The following is a 20,704-nucleotide window of genomic DNA, read 5'->3' as shown; positions in this document are numbered from 1 at the left end:
CAACCAACTTCTCCCTTACATTCTTACTATATCAATAACACGATAGTTTTAATGAAACAAACATTCAAATTGACAAACGAAGAAAGTAATTTAGCAGCGATAAGTGTATTCGGCGTCACGACAGTCGTCGCTTGTTTGTAAACATAACGGTCATTCGAGTTCAACTCCAAGCATGGTTGTGGCCACCTATTCACAGTGGGGAGTTTTGACTGGTGGCAGCGATAGTATAGAGAGCTCCGCGAACGGACTATCACTGTGAGGAGCTTGGGAATTGCAACAGGGAGAAAAATGGCCGACTTTGACATTGTTGGCAATATCTCATTTCTATAACATGGATTAATGTAATTATGAAGCCTTAAAGTTGGTTTAATACTATCACGATACTTTTGCAATAGTTGACAACTGTCGCGATAGTATTACAATAGTGTCGAGTACTATTGCATTACAATCGCAATAGTGAAAGTAGCCCAGATAGGCACTCCTAATCTAACCCTGACTTTGCCACACAACAACAATCTCTGAACACACTCGCTACCTCTAAGCTTACAGTACCATACTACATCACTAATCCTTGTGGTATGTGTAATTTGTCATGCTTTCTTGGGATTAATGTCGATTAACTGTGGGTACTTCTAGATGATGTGGGGGCGGTCGGGTAGCCTATTTGTTTAAGTGTGAGCTTGTCACGCTGAAGACCCGGGTTCAATTCCCGATATGGGTACAATGTGTGAAGCCCATTTCTGGTGTCCCCCGCCGTGATATTGCTGGAATATTGCTAAAATTGGCGTTAAACCATACTCACTCACTCTAGATGATGTGTACATGTTCCAATTATGTTTTACCAGAGACCATATAATAGATTATAATATTATATGGTCTCTGGTTTTACAGCTATACATATGTAATTTGAGTAAAATCATGACACAGTTATCAAGAGATCTGAGATTTTATGTATCTAGACTAGTTTATGCATCTATGTTTCAACTTTGATAAATTAATGGGACCAGGATTCTATGTCTGGTGCAACTAACTCTTCATGTCAACGTGCACTTGGTGCTAGTTGAACAAAGTTACTTAAAGTTCCTGTTTTTTTCATTTTCAACCAAAACTGTGTTGTGTTTTAACTAGAACATCAATCCTTGCTTGGGGAGCACTGGTGTCTTGCTGTTGCATTATCAACTGTAGTCTGCAGCATGAATTTGGATTTTATTATATTACGGAAGATTAGCCCCCGGTCCCACATTCCACACTGCTATGTCCCAAATACCCTCTGAATAGAACCCGGTCCCACATTCCACACTGCTCTGTCCCAAATACCCTCTCAATAGCCCCTGGTCCCACATACCACACTGCTCTGTCCCAAATACCCTCTCAATAGCCCCCGGTCCCACATTCCACACTGCTTTGTCCCAAATACCCTCTCAATAGCCCCCGGTCCCACATTCCACACTGCTCTGTCCCAAATACCCTCTGAATAGAACCCGGTCCCACATTCCACACTGCTCTGTCCCAAATACCCTCTCAATAGCCCCTGGTCCCACATACCACACTGCTCTGTCCCAAATACCCTCTCAATAGCCCCTGGTCCCACATTCCACACTGCTCTGTCCCAAATACCCTCTCAATAGCCCCCGGTCCCACATACCACACTGCTCTGTCCCAAATACCCTCTCAATAGCCCCCGGTCCCACATACCACACTGCTCTGTCCCAAATACCCTCTCAATAGCCCCCGGTCCCACATACCACACTGCTCTGTCCCAAATACCCTCTCAATAGAACCCGGTCCCACATAGCACACTGCTCTGTCCCAAATACCCTCTCAATAGCCCCTGGTCCCACATACCACACTGCTCTGTCCCAAATACCCTCTCAATAGAACCCGGTCCGACATACCACACTGCTCTGTCCCAAATACCCTCTCAATAGCCCCTGGTCCCACATTCCACACTGCTCTGTCCCAAATACCTTCTCAATAGCCCCCGGTCCGACATACCACACTGCTCTGTCCCAAATACCCTCTCAATAGCCCCCAGTCCCACATACCACACTGCTCTGTCCCAAATACCCTCTCAATAGCCCCTGGTCCCACATTCCACACTGCTTTGTCCCAAATACCCTCTCAATAGCCCCTGGTCCCACATACCACACTGCTCTGTCCCAAAGACCCTCTCAATAGCCTCTGGTCCCACATTCCATACTGCTCTGTCCCAAATACCCTCTCAATAGCCCCCAGTCCCACATACCACACTGCTCTGTCCCAAATACCCTCTCAATAGCCCCTGGTCCCACATACCACCCTGCTCTGTCCCAAACACCCTCTCAATAGCCCCTGGTCCCACATACCACCCTGCTCTGTCCCAAATACCCTCTCAATAGCCCCTGGTCCCACATACCACCCTGCTCTGTCCCAAATACCCTCTCAATAGCCCCCGGTCCCACATACCACACTGCTCTGTCCCAAAGACCCTCTCAATAGCCTCTGGTCCCACATTCCACACTGCTCTGTCCCAAATACCCTCTCAATAGCCCCCGGTCCCACATTCCACACTGCTCTGTCCCAAATACCCTCTCAATAGCCTCTGGTCCCACATACCACCCTGCTCTGTCCCAAATACCCTCTCAATAGCCCCTGGTCCCACATTCCACACTGCTCTGTCCCAAATACCCTCTCAATAGCCCCTGGTCCCACATACCACCCTGCTCTGTCCCAAACACCCTCTCAATAGCCCCTGGTCCCACATACCACCCTGCTCTGTCCCAAATACCCTCTCAATAGCCCCTGGTCCCACATACCACCCTGCTCTGTCCCAAATACCCTCTCAATAGCCCCCGGTCCCACATACCACACTGCTCTGTCCCAAATACCCTCTCAATAGAACCCAGTCCCACATACCACACTGCTCTGTCCCAAATACCCTCTCAATAGAACCCAGTCCCACATTCCACACTGCTCTGTCCCAAATACCCTCTCAATAGAACCCGGTCCCACATACCACACTGCTCTGTCCCAAATACCCTCTCAATAGCCCCCGGTCCGACATACCACACTACTCTGTCCCAAATACCCTCTCAATAGAACCCGGTCCCACATTCCACACTGCTCTGTCCCAAATACCCTCTCAATAGAACCCAGTCCCACATAGCACACTGCTCTGTCCCAAATACCCTCTCAATAGAACCCAGTCCCACATTCCACACTGCTCTGTCCCAAATACCCTCTCAATAGAACCCAGTCCCACATACCACACTGCTCTGTCCCAAATACCCTCTCAATAGCCCCTGGTCCCACATTCCACACTGCTCTGTCCCAAATACCCTCTCAATAGCCCCTGGTCCCACATACCACCCTGCTCTGTCCCAAATACCCTCTCAATAGCCCCCGGTCCCACATTCCACACTGCTCTGTCCCAAATACCCTCTCAATAGCCCCTGGTCCCACATACCACACTGCTCTGTCCCAAATACCCTCTCAATAGAACCCAGTCCCACATACCAACCTGCTCTGTCCCAAACACCCTCTCAATAGCCCCCGGTCCCACATTCCACACTGCTCTGTCCCAAATACCCTCTCAATAGCCCCTGGTCCCACATACCACACTGCTCTGTCCCAAATACCCTCTCAATAGCCCCCGGTCCCACATTCCACACTGCTCTGTCCCAAATACCCTCTCAATAGAACCCAGTCCCACATACCACACTGCTCTGTCCCAAATACCCTCTCAATAGCCCCTGGTCCCACATACCACACTGCTCTGTCCCAAATACCCTCTCAATAGCCCCCGGTCCCACATTCCACACTGCTCTGACCCAAATACCCTCTCAATAGCCCCCGGTCCCACATTCCACACTGCTCTGTCCCAAATACCCTCTCAATAGAACCCAGTCCCACATACCAACCTGCTCTGTCCCAAATACCCTCTCAATAGCCCCTGGTCCCTCATTCCACACTACTCTGCTCCCAAATAGCCCCTGGTCCCACATACCACACTGCTCTGTCCCAAATACCCTCTCAATAGAACCCAGTCCCACATACCAACCTGCTCTGTCCCAAATACCCTCTCAATAGCCCCTGGTCCCTCATTCCACACTACTCTGCTCCCAAATAGCCCCTGGTCCCACATACCACACTGCTCTGTCCCAAATACCCTCTCAATAGAACCCAGTCCCACATACCAACCTGCTCTGTCCCAAATACCCTCTCAATAGCCCCTGGTCCCTCATTCCACACTACTCTGCTCCCAAATAGCCCCTGGTCCCACATACCAAACTGCTCTGTCCCAAATACCCCAGTCTGCCTACCAAAAGGGGGTTGGCAGCCTTCGACATGGTCGCCAGGTTGTGTTGTCATGTGACAGTATTATATTTATTGAAAATACATTATTCATTAGTAAGTTATTTTTATTAGTTATAAGCAACATCCTGTTTTATTTTTAACTATTTTGCACACTGAATCTTTCTTATTGTGTTCACAGCGTGATACTGAATGGTGGTCACAGTTCTCACTCTAAAATCAGTACACTTTTATTGGCATATATATATTTTTTAGTAAGTTATTACTTATTTGTTATAGGTGATGATATCTTGTTATACTATCCTTGATCTAGGTGTTTGATGTATTGTTTAGCACACTGAATAGTTCTTATTGTGTTCACAGCGTGATACTGAATGGTTGTCACAGTTCTCACACTAAAATCAGTACTTTTATGGGCATATATATATTTATTAGTACCGGTAAGTTATTAATTATTTGTTATAGGTGATGATATCTTGTTATATTATCCTTGATCTAGGTATTTGATGTATTGTTTTGCACACTGAATCGTTAACATTGTGGTCACAGCGTGATACTGAATGGTCGTCACGGTTCTCACACTAAAATCAGTACACTTTTATGGGCATATTTATATATCTGAGAATGTTGTCTTTATTCAAAAGGCTGGGTGTGATGAAGTACGATCTGCGATAATTTATTTATTTCTATTTTTCAGACTGTTGTTTGATATGATGTAATTTGTATTTTTCTGCAAATATATCAATAAATTATTTTATCATGTTTATATTTTGTGGTTTGTATGATGCTGGAATTGGCAATATGATGGCTTTGGATGTTGAAATATTGAACTTCGATACATCAAATTATTTGAAATTATTATAAAGGTCATCCCAAATGTGTGTATTTGGCTAAACAAAATAATAGTCTTGGTTCTCAGGCACTGCCCACAACATCATAAAGTCTGCCGGACGTTTAGTTTTTATTTCCATTTTCAAAAAAATACAAAAAGAATAATACTTATTTGGATACATACTTGTTTGAACAAGCAAAAAAAACAAACCACCACCCTCCCACACTATATTTTCAAAAGTCATTACCTCAGAACCAGTTCTTTTTCACCACACTTGATTGAGAGAGACAGTATATCCTACTTATTTCATCAGTGCACCCTGATAATGTTTCTAGGTTTTGTCAGCACCATACCCATTCTTGTGAATGTCACCAAAGTGGTAAACGTCTAAGACCTGCATCCCTTGGCAGACCCGTGAAGATCCTGGGTGGAATAGGTCTTCAGCAACTCATGCTTGCCGTAAAAGGTGACTTTGCTTGTCGTAAGAGGCGACTAAGGGATCGAGTAGTCAGGCTCGCTGACAGTTTAGTATGAAATGGTAAAAAATTAATATGATGCAGGTTGTATATGTGTGCCACTTTCAAAACAGTATTTGAATTCTAGTTCTAAACCTACTGCCATTTTGCCTGTAGTATTGTCAGTATCTCGCTATATCATAGTACCCTTGTGCTTTACCACTTTCATAACAGCGGATCCTGGCAGCTCTTAGGGAGATAATTGAGAATTGTAGCACCTTGAACCAGGGCCTGGCACTGATACATGACTGACTGACTGACTGACTGACTGAGGTCAACTGTTACTGCTTGTGGGTATTGCACCTGGGAGTGACCCGGCCTTAGGACGGCTCCATGCTGGCCAGACTGCACGAATGGTTGCCAATGCTTTTAATTTGTCCACGTGAGAACCATCTACAGATTACAGCAACAATACCAGGTCACCAAAAGCATGCAGTTATCCTTAAGCCTGTTTTCTCTGATACTTCAGAAGTCTTGGCCCGGCGCTGGTTTGATATAAATGTTGGATCCACATATTGGGGTGACCTTTTCCAAAAAAAGGCACAAGGAAATGCAAGTGAATTTTGATTTTCATGGGAAGCAATCAGAACTTTGTAGCATGGTCGTTTGTTAAGCTGCGTTTCAGCGACCTATTATATCTATATTTGTGTCACTTTTTGTCTGTTAACATTAAATTTGTATGCAGACTCATGCCAAAATGCATTTATATTTCGATGGGAAACTTTCATGAATTATTTTCATGAAATGACATTTCTTTTGTGGTTCAGTATATATTGAGGCAATGAGTGAGTTGGATTGAACGCCGCTTTTAAAAGTATTACAGTTATATCGTCGCGTGTCAGCTTAATGTGGGAGGGAAGCCCGAAGTGATGCAGGTCTCAGACGTTTACCACTTCGGTGAAACCCATGGGTATGGTGTTGACAAGCTTAGAAACATAATTGGGGTGAACCGGGATTCGAACTCACAATCATAGGTTTCTGGGGTGCCAAGGGACGCAACTCTACACAATGAATCACGGCACCTTAGACGACTGGGCCACCCGTGCCCCTATTAAAGCAATGTTTTGTTTGTTTAACACTGTACTCAGAACTATTCCATCTATTCCAAATGGTGGCCGGGTAGCCTAGTGGTTGAAGCGTTCGCTCGTCACGCCGAAGACCCGGGTTCGATTCCCAACATGGGTACAATGTGTGAAGCCCATTTCTGGTGTCCCCCGCCGTGATATTGCTGGAATATAGCTAAAAGCGGCGTAAAACCATACTCACTCACTCACTCTATTCCAAATGCGTAGATTGATGTCAATCACTGGACTGTCTTGTCCAGACTTGATTTATTACAGACCACCGTCATATAGCTGAAATCTTACTGGGTGCAGCGTTAAACAAAACAAACAAAACATTTATGGACACATCAATCTATGATACAATAATCTATTTAAACTTGATGCAACAATGCCAAAACTTGAACACTTGACAAAACTTGAACACTCACCAAAACTTGAACGCTCACCAAAACAACACGTTGCTTCTTGTTAAATAAAACAACACCAAGTTATATTGAGAGACTTTATAGTTAAGCATAAAGAAATATCAGCATGTGTAAATAGATAAACAGCAAATAATCAAATTCCCAAAATGATTAACAAAATATGTAACAATTTGATGAATAGGTTACAATCAACAATCCAATGTGATAGCAAAACAATAATCAATGTCACAAGCACACGGGGAATAACTGGTGACACATCCATTCCTTCCCACTTCACTTACCTCCCTTACTGTGATGTTTGTCCATGACCTTCACCACAGACTTGCATTTTACATCATTTGAGTGAGTGAGTGAGTATGGTTTTACGCCGCTTTTAGCAATATTCCAGCAATATCACGGCGGGGGACACCAGACATGGGCTTCACACATTGTACCCATGGTGGGAATCGAACCTGGGGCTTCGGCGTGACGAGCGAACGCTTCAACCACTCGGCTACCCAACCGCCCCCGTTTCTACTATGACAATGGCTAATACAATTACGATACGACCGAGAACGCTACTGTTCAGTTTGATTGATCTTTGTTTATGCAGTATACGATTCCAGCCATAACACGAAGCCCTTGAAATAATCAAGTCATGGCGACCGCCCCGTTCTACCATGAAACTACCATGAGAACCATATCACAGCTTTTAAATGTAGGTTTACATCATTTGAGAAATACCATATTCAGCGTAATAAGCACCCCCGTCTAATAAGCGCGCATGGCGATATTTGCTAATATTTTGACTAGTGAACAATCGTAATCCCTTCCGATTGATCAATGTACACAAGACTTATTTATTCGTGTATAATACTCACACGTGTGTTATATGCACCCTTAATTACCGGCAATTAAATTCTGGAAAAATATATCTGTCGTACATAAACATTTCAGGCTGTCAGCATAAACCACAAAATTTATCTTTCAACTCTGTTTTTTTCACCAAAATAATATTCTAATAAGAGCCCCCTATTTCTAATTTTGAGCGCACTGGGTGTTTTTTACGTCGAATACGGTATGTAAAACTAGAGATGTAACCAAAAATTGGTAAAGGGAGTTTTCAAGTTCATACCTACAGCCATCTCAGCCAGTAGAAATATACAAGTGGTTGTCAGGAGAAACTTTCACTAGCATTTGTCCAGTTGTCCAGTGTAAATGTCCAGCCCTGTACATGTGTATATAATACATTGATGACACCTGTATATGAAATACATGATAAATATATATACATGATACATACATCATACATATGCTACAACGGGTGGCCGAAACATTCTGAACCGAACTACGATTTGTTTGTTTGTTTGTTGTTTATCGCTGCACTAGGCTATATTCCAGCTGTATGACAGCGGTCTGTAAATAATCGAGTCTGGACCACACAATCCAGTGATTGATATCATGAGCATCGATCCACGCAATTGGGATACGATGACATGCATCAACCGAGGCAGCGAGTCTGACTACCCGATCCCGATAGTCGCCTCTTACGACAAGCTTAGTCACCCTTTACGTCAAGCATGGGTTGCTGAAGACCTATTCAACCCCGGATCTTCACGGGTCACCTAACTACGAAGGATGTATAGTTCACCCTAACAGTCTGCATATATCAAGTGCAATACTTTCTATGTTCACAGGCAGTGAGTGAGCGAGTGAGTATGGGTTTACGCCGCTTTTAGCAATATTCCAGCAATATCACGGCAGGGGACACCAGAAATGGGCTTCACACACTGTACCCATGTCGGGAATCGAACCCGGGTCTTCGGCGTGACGAGCGAACGCTTTGACCACAAGTTACCCGACCGCCCGCAAGAGGGGAAGAGGGAGCTCGAAGATGATCCAAGATCAGAAACACCTTCACGTGCCACCACATGATATGAGTGTGGATGATGGACAAGAGTCGTCCATGTGGACATGGTGTTAAATTTAGGGGACGATGCTCCCTACTTCGCCACTGTTCAGAGCTGGGGAGTGGACGTCAAGAGGGACTCCAAGAGAGAGACCTCGAAGAAGATCCAGGATCAGAAAGACCTTCAACTGCCACCACTAAGGAAAATGAGGACGATTACGGATGATGGACGATCCCACCACATGTCACATGGCCAATACAGTAGCCATCTCATGAGAGAGTTGAGAACATTCTGAGGAGTGAGTGAGTTGGGTTTAATGCAGCTTTAACACTAGTTATATCACGGCGTGTCAGCTAAGTGAAGCCCGAAGTGATGCAGGTCTCAGATGTTTACCACTACGGTGAAACCCACGAGCACGGGTATGGTGCTGACAAACCTAGAAACATAATTGGGGCGAACCGGGATTCGAACCCACAATCATAGGTTTCTGGCGTGCCCATGGGAAGCAACTCTGCACAGCAAATCACGGCGCCTTAGACGACTGGGCCACCTGTGCCCCCACATTCTGAGGAATGAACTGGGCCTGACACAGGTTTCAGAATGTTGGGATCCAAGGCTTCTGAAGCCTGATCAGAGACACTCCAGGTTCATCATCTGTCCTGAAAATTTATGTCATTATGAAGCAGACCCAGCTGATTTGCTGAGTGATTTGTAACCATGGATGAGTCTTGGGTTCACCACCATCAGCCAGAGACTAAACAACAGTCAAAGCAGAGGAAACATATAATGTCTCTTCCTGTGAAGAAGGAAAAGTCTGTCAGATTTCCACCTCTTCCCAAACTCGAAGTAAGAACTGTCTGGCATGGATTATGCAAATGATGATAGACATAATTTCAGGTGTGGAGGGCATTTTAAACATCACAAGGAGGAAGCCTTCTACACCAGCATAATCCAGGAGTACATGGACCTCGTAGGGGATTATATGGAAAAACAATTAACAATCAACTCCATCAAATTAGGCACAGAACTTTTCGGCCAACCCTCGTACATGCATGCAATATATATGGAACAAATATGATACAAATGTATATACATGATACTCATACATACATACATGATAAATACATATATCTGTCTATACATGACAATCATATAATTTGCTTCTTCAATCAGGAAAACCTTATTTCACAACATTTCATAACTGTTATTAAGATCTCCACACTCCAATAATATATACATTTTCTTGGATGAACATACACTATCTAATAAGGGTGTGTGGTATTAGCGGTACACCGTGTATTGTGGTGCAAATCTTCAGCAATACGTATTGTGATTCATTTGTAAACATAGCAATATATTGGGGCAAATATAAATAAGTATATTTATGTGTCCCTAATCGATATTCAGATGGAAAAGAGTATCTCTCTGATACAACTTGCCTCTGACGATCTTTTTATCAGTTAGCGTGTACACATCGCGACTATCAAGCTCCTCACAGCGATAGCCCATTGGTGGAGCTCCCTATACCGAGAATATAACAAAGGCGTCGCCCGCTGGGAAGGAGCTTGATGGTATCTGACATTAATACAGGGTATAACTCTGATGAAAATGTAAATTGGCAATATATTGCAATACTTATCGCAATACAGGTTAAAGTATGGCAATATATTGCAATACAAAATCCAGGCCAATACACAGCCCTACTATTTAACAGGATTGGCCCAAAACTGGACAAGTTGAGATAGGAAGAAAGTCTAGTGAGTCACTCCTAACACATCCGACTGCCTATGTGACATCCTCGATAATCCAGTGTCCATATCACCATTCTATTACGTATACCCTGGACCCAGTCCTGACAATACCTTGGTTTAGAGCCTGTTCCACAAAGCAACCGTAGCACCACGACTGTCGTAAGTCTATGTTAAAGTGTGGGAGCTACGATCATCGTAGTACTATGACTGTCGTAAGTCTATGTTAAAGTATGGGAGCAACGATCATCGTAGTACTATGACTGTCGTAAGTCTATGTTTAAGTGTGAAAGCTACAATCATCGTAGTACTACGAATGTCGTAAGTCTATGTTAAAGTAAGGGAGCAACGATCATCGTAGTACTATGACTGTCGTAAGTCTATGTTAAAGTATGTACTATGACTGTTGTAGTACTATGACTGTTGTAAGTCTATGTTAAAGTGTGGGAGCTACAATCATCATAGTACTATGACTGTTGTAAGTCTATGTTAAAGTATGGGAGCTACGATCATCGTAGTACTATGACTGTCGTAAGTCTATGTTAAAGTATGGGAGCTACAAATCATCGTAGTATTATGACTGTTGTAAGTCTATGTTAAAGTATGGGAGCTACGATCATCGTAGTACTATGACTGTCGTAAGTCTATGTTAAAGTATGGGAGCTACGATCATCGTAGTACTACCACTGTTGTAAGTCTATGTTTAAGTATGGGAGCTACGATCATCGTAGTACTATGACTGTCGTAAGTTTATGTTAAAGTATGGGAGCTACAAATCATCGTAGTATTATGACTGTCGTAAGTCTATGTTTAAGTGTGAAAGCTACGATCATCGTAGTACTATGACTGTCGTAAGTCTATGTTAAAGTATGGGAGTTACAATCATCGTAGTACTATGACTGTTGTAAGTCTATGTTAAAGTATGGGAGCTACAATCATCGTAGTACTACGACTGTCGTAAGTCTGTATTAAAGTATGGGAGCTACGATCATCGTAGTACTATGACTTTCGTAAGTCTATGTTTAAGTGTGAAAGCTACGATCATCGTTGTACTATGACTGTCGTAAGTCTATGTTTAAAGTATGGGAGCTACGATCATCGTAGTACTACGACTGTTGTAAGTCTATTTTTAAGTGTGAAAGCTAGGATCATCGTAGTACTATGACTGTCATAAGTCTATGTTTAAGTGTGAAAGCTACGATCATCGTAGTACTATGACTGTCGTAAGTCTATGTTAAAGTGTGAGAGCTATGATCAGCTTAGTGCTACGGCTGTCGTAAATCTATGTTATAGAACTGGAGCTAGCATTACGAACCCTTTGTGGAGCAGGATCCAGTGGGAATGACACAGTTCTATAAATAGACATCCAATTAAATAACACCATTTGCATGATTAGAACAAGAAGTACCACCAATCACCAGAAATGTTTATGCCCTCTCAAATAATTCTCATTAATTAGCACATTTTCCCAGAGCATGGGAGTTAACTGACCATAAAAGTCCAGTTTACACCCTTGCCGAACCCACTCTTAACTGTGACATCACATAAAACCAATACTACTCAAAAGAAGTTAAGGACCACCTGATTCTTTCTTACTATTTCACCCAAAATACATTTCCAGATTGTTTGTAGAACTAACCTCAAATCAACATTAATGCTCATTCATATTTTATATTTTCTCTTTCACATTTCATCATTTTCATGAAGGAAATCAAATCATTCCTGTCTAACTTCCCCACACAATCCACATCCACAAACCATATCTTACACACCAAAGGAGAGTTTGCTCTATTCAGATTTCACCATATTCTTTGATTCCACGTCAACTCCATAAACCTGAAGCCTCATACAGCCATAAAGTTCATATGTTTGTTTGTTGTTTAACGCCGCACTCAGCAATATTCCAGCTATATGACGGCGGTCTGTAAATAATCGAGTCTGGACCAGACAATCCAGTGGTTGATGTCATGAGCATCGATCCACGCAATTGGGATCGACGACATGCATCAACCAAGTCAGCGAGCCTGACCGCCCGATCCCGTTAGTCGCCTCTCACGACAAGCATAGTCGCCTTTTACGGCAAGCATGGGTTGCTGAAGACCTATTCTACCCCGGATCTTCACAGGTCCATACCTGTATCGACCAATTGCTTTCAATATAAGCACTTATCTCACCTCCATGTCTGAATGTTGAGATCTGATGGGTTCATGTGATCTTGATTAAGTACTTACGGAGGGAAATATATTTCTGAGTGTGAGAATAAATGTCTTATACCCCGCCATGAAGAAACCAAGATGTACATTGATTTCTGAGCTGGGACAATAATCACTTGCACCCTGCTACAAGGCAAAAAGTTGGACATTGTTTACGAGTCAATGACAGCCATGTGACACAGCACAAGGTAACCCAGCTCAATCCAACAGCTGTTTTCTATCAATTTTCAATTTGCTTAAATACTTTTGCAATGACATTGAAACATGTCAGTAAGATGTATTCGTTGTAGTCGTATCACTTGGGGTATATGTGGGTATATGCATCCCTCGTTATGTTTTATAGCATTTAGTTGATACAGATACAACTTATTTTATTACAACAGTCTACCAATTGTCTTTGATATAAGCAATTGTCTACATCTACCAATTGTCTTTGATATAAGCAATAGTCTACATCTACCAATTGTCTTTGATATAAGCAATTGTCTACATCTACCAATTGTCTTTGATATAAGCAATTGTCTACGTCTACCAATTGTCTACATCTGCCCATTGTCTTTGAATATAGCTATTAGCAATATTCCAGCAATATAACTGTGGGGGACATCTGAAATGGGCCACATACATTGTACCCATGCGGGGAATCAAAGCTGAGGCTTCACCGTGATGCGTGAAAGCTTTAACCACTAGGCATCCCTCACACAGAGAGGTACTGCACACACACAGACAGACACACACACACACACACACACACACACACTACACTGAGCGGGTTGTTGTTGTTTAGGTTGCTACAGATGTATATTGAAATGTATCCTAACCAAAATGGGACACACAAATTCATAGAAGGGGGCAAACTTTCCCACTGTGGAATGAACACATCCATGAATACAAGAATACAAAGGTACATTTACAAATTCTGATTTTGGTCAGGGTACATATTTATCCAGAATGGTATCTGGGTACTAGGGCTGGGACTAATCCAAATTTACTACCCGGGTACACCCCCCCCTATCAACCGACCCAACCCGGGTACCCACCCCCCTATACCCGACCCTACCCGGGTACCCACCCCCCTATTAACCGACCCTACCCGGGTACCCACCCCCCTATTAACCGACCTAACCCGGGTACCCACCCCACTATTAACCGACCCTACCCGGGTACCCACCCCCCTATTAACCGACCCTACCCGGGTACCCACCCCCCTATACCCGACCCTACCCGGGTACCCACCCCCCTATACCCGACCCTACCCGGGTACCCACCCCCCTATTAACCGACCTAACCCGGGTACCCAACCCACTATTAACCGACCCTACCCGGGTACCCACCCCACTATTAACCGACCTAACCCGGGTACCCACCCCACTATTAACCGACCCTACCCGGGTACCCACCCCCCTATACCCGACCCTACCCGGGTACCCACCCCCCTATACCCGACCCTACCCGGGTACCCACCCCCCTATTAACCGACCTAACCCGGGTACCCACCCCACTATTAACCGACCCTACCCGGGTACCCACCCCACTATTAACCGACCCTACCCGGGTACCCACCCCCCTATACCCGACCCTACCCGGGTACCCATCCCCCTATACCCGACCCTACCCGGGTACCCACCCCCCTATACCCGACCCTACCCGGGTACCCACCCCCCTATACCCGACCCTACCCGGGTACCCACCCCCCTATTAACCGACCTAACCCGGGTACCCACCCCACTATTAACCGACCCTACCCGGGTACCCACCCCCCTATTAACCGACCCTACCCGGGTACCCACTGTAGGTCTCAGGAGATGTCTCCAAATGTCTGATTGGGAACATTTTTAGCATAGCCCTGGCAAAGCGTATTAAGATACATGTATTAATCAATCTGGTCATGCATACCCTGAAGTTGACTTAAGTTATGTCTTTATTCAACCATTTGAAAAGTCAGAAGGAATGGGTGCAGAGTCAGAAAAAAATGTGAACATTAGTGACTTGTAGTGTAACCATAGAGTTCTAGATAATTTTGGTCATTAAACAATATATCACTTGACTAACCACGGGTCCGGGTAGTCCTGTGGGTACCCGGGTCCTACTCAGTACCCACCGGACCCGGGTACCCGAGTTACCCATCCCAGCCCTACTGGGTACATGTATGTAGTACCCTAAACCATGAGTAACTACGTAGGTCAGCATCCCAACACTGGCCCTGACTAAGCTAATATAGTACCCTTAACGACAATGGCCATCAGCTTAAGAAACAGTGAGTAACTACGTAGGTCAGCATCCCAACACTGGCCCTGACTAAGCTAATATAGTACCCTTAACGACAATGGCCATCAGCTTAAGAAACAGTGAGTAACTAAGTAGGTCAGCATCCCAACACTGGCCCTGACTAAGCTAATATAGTACCCTTAACAACAACGGCCATCAGCTTAAGAAACAGTGAGTAACTACGTAGGTCAGCATCCCAACACTGACCCTGACTAAGAAAGGGGGAGGTAGTTGGCTATGACTTTTGTTAGACAAGATATGTTTTGATCACTGTCTGAAATCATTTCTGTGAAGTGGGGAGCCAATAGCTCCACGTCATCTCACAATAGTTTCACAATAGTTTCACAAAAGTTTCACAATAGTTTCACAAACAGATATTCGGTTTACATCCAGCATACTGATACATGATTTTTGTCCAGGCTCACCTCCAACAATAATATCACATGGTCACATAATAGACAGACAGACACTCAGACACAGACAGACAGAAGGACAGACAGACAAAAAGACAGACAGAAACACACACACACACACTCACAGACAGACACACATACACACACAGACAGACACATACACAGGCAGACAGACACACACTCACAGACAGACAGACAGACACACACTCACAGACAGACACACACAAACAGACAAATACCCAGACAGACAGACAAACACACACACTCACAGACAGACACACTCACAGACAGACACACACACAGACAAACAGACAGATACACAGACAGACAGACACACTGTCAAAACAAGCTAACCCCACTCCTCAGCCTATGTAGACAATAATACAGACATGGGAACATCAAACCTTTGTTTGACTAATACTGAAAACCCAATCAACGGGGTCAATCACAACCCTTTCAGATAAGAAAATATAACCACTAAAGGTCAGTCCAGTTGTGGGTGGGTCAAGCATTGACCTGGTAGATGGTGGAACCTTGCATATACAGCTTCATTGTGACTACAGGACAACTGTTGACGATGGTGTGGTCTCCTCAGCCGAGGTCCGGTGAACTCTGGAAGGTGATCTCTGGTGCTGGCTTGTGAAGCTCAAAGATCAGGACCTGGGATGCAGGAAACAACATGTAGACTTGATGCAGTGCTTGTGCACACACTTTCACGATCAACTGAATTTTTCACAGTTTAACCAGTGACAGATATTTAATATTGCAGTATACAATATTCCAGATTAATTAAACCATGTATCTATAATTGTTATTTTAAGAGAATAAACTTTGCAATAATCACGACTGGACCAGACTATCCAGTAACATCAATTGGGATATGACACACAATCAAACCAGTCACTAAGACTGACCGCCCGATCCATGCAGTTGCGAACAACGAATTTATGTTACTGACATGTTTCAGTCTATTTCTAATACTATTTGAGCACTTGTCAAGTTTGTGTGAATGTTCGTTTGAGCACTTGCGCAAGTTTGTGTGAATGTTTGTTTGAGCACTTGTCAAGTTTGTGTGACTGTTTGTTTGAGCACTTGTCAAGTTTGTGTGAATGTTTGTTTGAGCACTTTTAACCAGACTGTCCCTACCTCGTTTGTGCCAGTCTTAAGGATTGGCGCCGGCACATACAGAGTCTTCTGGGGTCCGATGTTCCAGTACCGCCCGAGGTTGAAGCCATTGATGAACACCACTCCCTTCTTCCAACCCTGTCAAAACAATCAACAGTTTGGGATCGTGGATACACAAATCCTTGTTTTATCAAAAGCGGTAAACAAATAATCAAATGCTACTTTTTTGCCCCAGCAGACACACTTGACTAAATTACATTGTGATTATTCATAATTTAGGTGTCATACCTTAACCAAGAGGTAGGTGTCTGTAGGTGTCATACATTCATCAAGCAGGTGTCTGTAGGTGTCATACCTTCACCAAGAGGTAGGTGTCTGTAGGTGTGTATAGGTGTCATACCTTAACCAAGAGGTAGGTGTCTGTAGGTGTCATACATTCATCAAGCAGGTGTCTGTAGGTGACTGTAGGTGTCATACCTTCACCAAGAGGAAGGTGACTGTAGGTGTCATACCTTCACCAAGAGGTAGGTGACTGTAGGTGTCATATCTTCAGCAAGAGGTAGGTGTATGTAGGTGTCATACCTTCACCAAGAGGTAGGTGACTGTAGGTGTCATACCTTCACCAAGAGGAAAGTGACTGTAGGTGTCATACCTTCACCAAGAGGTAGGTGACTGTAGGTGTCATACCTTCACCAAGAGGTAGGTGACTGTACGTGTCATTCCTTCAGCAAGAGGTAGGTGTATGCAGGTGTCATACCTTCACCAAGAGGTAGGTGACTGTAGGTGTGTATAGGTGTCATACCTTCACCAAGAGGTAGGTGACTGTAGGTGTCATACCTTCACCAAGAGGTAGGTGACTGTAGGTGTCATACCTTCACCAAGAGGTAGGTGTCTGTAGGTGTCATACCTTCACCAAGAGGTAGGTGACTGTGGGTGTCATATCTACAGCAAGAGGTAGGTGTCTGTAGGTGTCATATCTTCAGCAAGAGGTAGGTGACTGTAGGTGTGTATAGGTGTCATACCTTAACCAAGAGGTAGGTGACTGTAGGTGTCATACCTTCAGCAAGAGGTAGGTGTCTGTAGATGTCTGTAGGTGTCTGTAGGTGTGTACAGGTGTCATACCTTCAGCAAGAGGTAGGTGACTGTAGATGTATGTAGGTGTCTGTAGGTGTCTGTAGGTGTCTGTAGGTGTGTATAGGTGTCATACCTTCAGCAAGAGGTAGGTGACTGTAGATGTATGTAGGTGTCTGTAGGTGTGTATAGGTGTCATACCTTCAGCAAGAGGTAGGTGACTGTAGATGTATGTAGGTGTCTGTAGGTGACTGTAGGTGTGTACAGGTGTCATACCTTCACCAAGAGGTAGGTGACTGTAGGTGTCATACCTTCACCAAGAGGTAGGTGACTGTAGGTGTCATATCTTCACCAAGAGGTAGGTGACTGTAGGTGTCATACCTTCACCAAGAGGTAGGTGACTGTAGGTGTCATACCTTCACCAAGAGGTAGGTGTCTGTAGGTGTCTGTAGGTGTCATACCTTCACCAAGAGGTAGGTGACTGTGGGTGTCATATCTTCAGCAAGAGGTAGGTGTCTGTAGGTGTCATATCTTCAGCAAGAGGTAGGTGACTGTAGGTGTGTATAGGTGTCATACCTTAACCAAGAGGTAGGTGACTGTAGGTGTCATACCTTCACCAAGAGGTAGGTGACTGTACGTGTCATATCTTCACCAAGAGGTAGATGTCTATAGGTGTCATACATTCACCAAGAGGTAGGTGACTGTAGGTGTCATACCTTCACCAAGAGGTAGGTGTCTGTAGATGTATGTAGGTGTCTGTAGATGTATGTAGGTGTCTGTATGGTGTGTACAGGTGTCATATCTTCAGCAAGAGGTAGGTGACTGTAGGTGTGTATAGGTGTCATACCTTAACCAAGAGGTAGGTGACTGTAGGTGTCATTCCTTCAGCAAGAGGTAGGTGTATACAGGTGTCATACCTTCACCAAGAGGTAGGTGTCTGTAGGTGTGTATAGGTGTCATACCTTCAGCTAGAGGTAGGTGTATGCAGGTGTATGTAGGTGTATGCAGGTGTATGTAGGTGACTGTAGGTGTGTATAGCTGTCATACCTTAACCAAGAGGTAGGTGACTGTAGGTGTGTACAGGTGTCATACCTTCACCAAGAGGTAGGTGACTGTAGGTGTCATACCTTCACCAAGAGGTAGTGTATGTAGGTGTATGCAGGTGTATGTAGGTGTCTGTAGGTGTGTATAGGTGTCATACCTTCACCAAGAGGTAGGTGTCTGTAGGTGTGTATAGGTGTCATACCTTCAGCTAGAGGTAGGTGTATGCAGGTGTATGTAGGTGTATGCAGGTGTATGTAGGTGACTGTAGGTGTGTATAGCTGTCATACCTTAACCAAGAGGTAGGTGACTGTAGGTGTCATACCTTCACCAAGAGGTAGGTGACTTTAGGTGTCATATCTTCAGCAAGAGGTAGGTGACTGTAGGTGTGTATAGGTGTCATACCTTCACCAAGAGGTAGGTGACTGTAGGTGTCATTCCTTCAGCAAGAGGTAGGTGTATGCAGGTGTCATACCTTCACCAAGAGGTAGGTGACTGTAGGTGTGTATAGGTGTCATACCTTCACCAAGAGGTAGGTGACTGTAGGTGTCATACCTTCACCAAGAGGTAGGTGACTGTAGGTGTCATACCTTCACCAAGAGGTAGGTGTCTGTAGGTGTGTATAGGTGTCATACCTTCACCAAGTGGTAGGTGACTGTAGGTGTCATATCTTCACCAAGAGGCAGGTGTCTGTAGGTGTCATACCTTCACCAAGAGGTAGGTGACTGTAGGTGTCATACCTTCACCAAGAGGTAGGTGACTGTAGGTGTCATACATTCACCAAGAGGTAGGTGTCTGTAGATGTATGTAGGTGTCTGTAGGTGTGTACAGGTGTCATACCTTCAGCAAGAGGTAGGTGACTGTAGATGTATGTAGGTGTCTGTAGATGTATGTAGGTGACTGTAGGTGTGTATAGGTGTCATACCTTCACCAAGAGGTAGGTGACTGTAGGTGTCATACCTTCACCAAGAGGTAGGTGTCTGTAGGTGTCATACCTTCACCAAGAGGTAGGTGTATGTAGGTGTCATACCTTCAGCAAGAAGTAGGTGTCTGTAGGTGTCTGTAGGTGTCAGACCTTCACCAAGAGGTAGGTGTCTATAGGTGTGTATAGGTGTCATACCTTCACCAAGAGGTAGGTGACTGTGGGTGTCATACCTTCACCAAGAGGTAGGTGACTGTAGGTGTCATACCTTCAGCAAGAAGTAGGTGTCTGTAGGTGTGTATAGGTGTCATACCTTCAGCAAGAGGTAGGTGCATGCAGGTGTATGTAGGTGACTGTAGGTGTGTACAGGTGTCATACCTTCACCAAGAGGTAGGTGTCTGTAGGTGTCAGACCTTCACCAAGAGGTAGGTGTCTATAGGTGTCATACCTTCACCAAGAGGTAGGTGTGTACAGGTGTCATACCTTCACCAAGAGGTAGGTGTCTATAGGTGTCATACCTTCACCAAGAGGTAGTGTATGCAGGTGTATGCAGGTGTATGTAGGTGTATGTAGGTGTCTGTAGGTGTTATGGGTGTCATACCTTCACCAAGAGGTAGGTGTCTCTAGGTTCCTCTGCTATTTTCAGCTCGGTCCGGTACATGCAGGGAGTGTTGACCTGGACCTCGAACGGCTTCCACTCACTCGTCCTGGAGAGCCTATATATAGATGATCACACTTTCATACGCTTGATACGTGGAAAACATAAAGATAACAAGCCTATTTACATACCAGTCGAGGCTCATGAAGTCTCTTTGTACTCACCTATACCAGTTCACTATAATCATCTGTCCAGGTTAATGAGGTCTGACTGTACCAACCTGTCAA

General features: G+C 44.4%; 1 protein-coding gene across 1 annotated transcript in view; it reads right to left on the bottom strand.

Moving 5' to 3' along the window:
* Nucleotides 1–14,747: 14,747 nt before the first annotated feature.
* Nucleotides 14,748–20,704, bottom strand: part of LOC139457849 (beta-galactosidase-1-like protein 2) — a 74,860-nt gene continuing 68,903 nt past the window's right edge. Inside the window, exons 16-18 of the mRNA XM_071239198.1 lie at nucleotides 20,421–20,535; nucleotides 16,807–16,923; nucleotides 14,748–16,320 (exon numbers count right to left, since the gene is read on the bottom strand). Of these exons, the coding sequence (XP_071095299.1) occupies nucleotides 16,252–16,320; nucleotides 16,807–16,923; nucleotides 20,421–20,535 (301 nt within the window). The 3' untranslated portion in view covers nucleotides 14,748–16,251. The remainder of the gene's footprint in view (nucleotides 16,321–16,806; nucleotides 16,924–20,420; nucleotides 20,536–20,704) is intronic.

The sequence above is a fragment of the Haliotis cracherodii genome, unplaced genomic scaffold (assembly GCF_022045235.1).
Source record: "Haliotis cracherodii isolate W230 unplaced genomic scaffold, xgHalCrac1.p SCAF_12, whole genome shotgun sequence".
NCBI classification, from domain to species: Eukaryota; Metazoa; Mollusca; class Gastropoda; order Lepetellida; family Haliotidae; genus Haliotis; species Haliotis cracherodii.
This window is presented reverse-complemented; position numbering and strand designations above follow the sequence as displayed.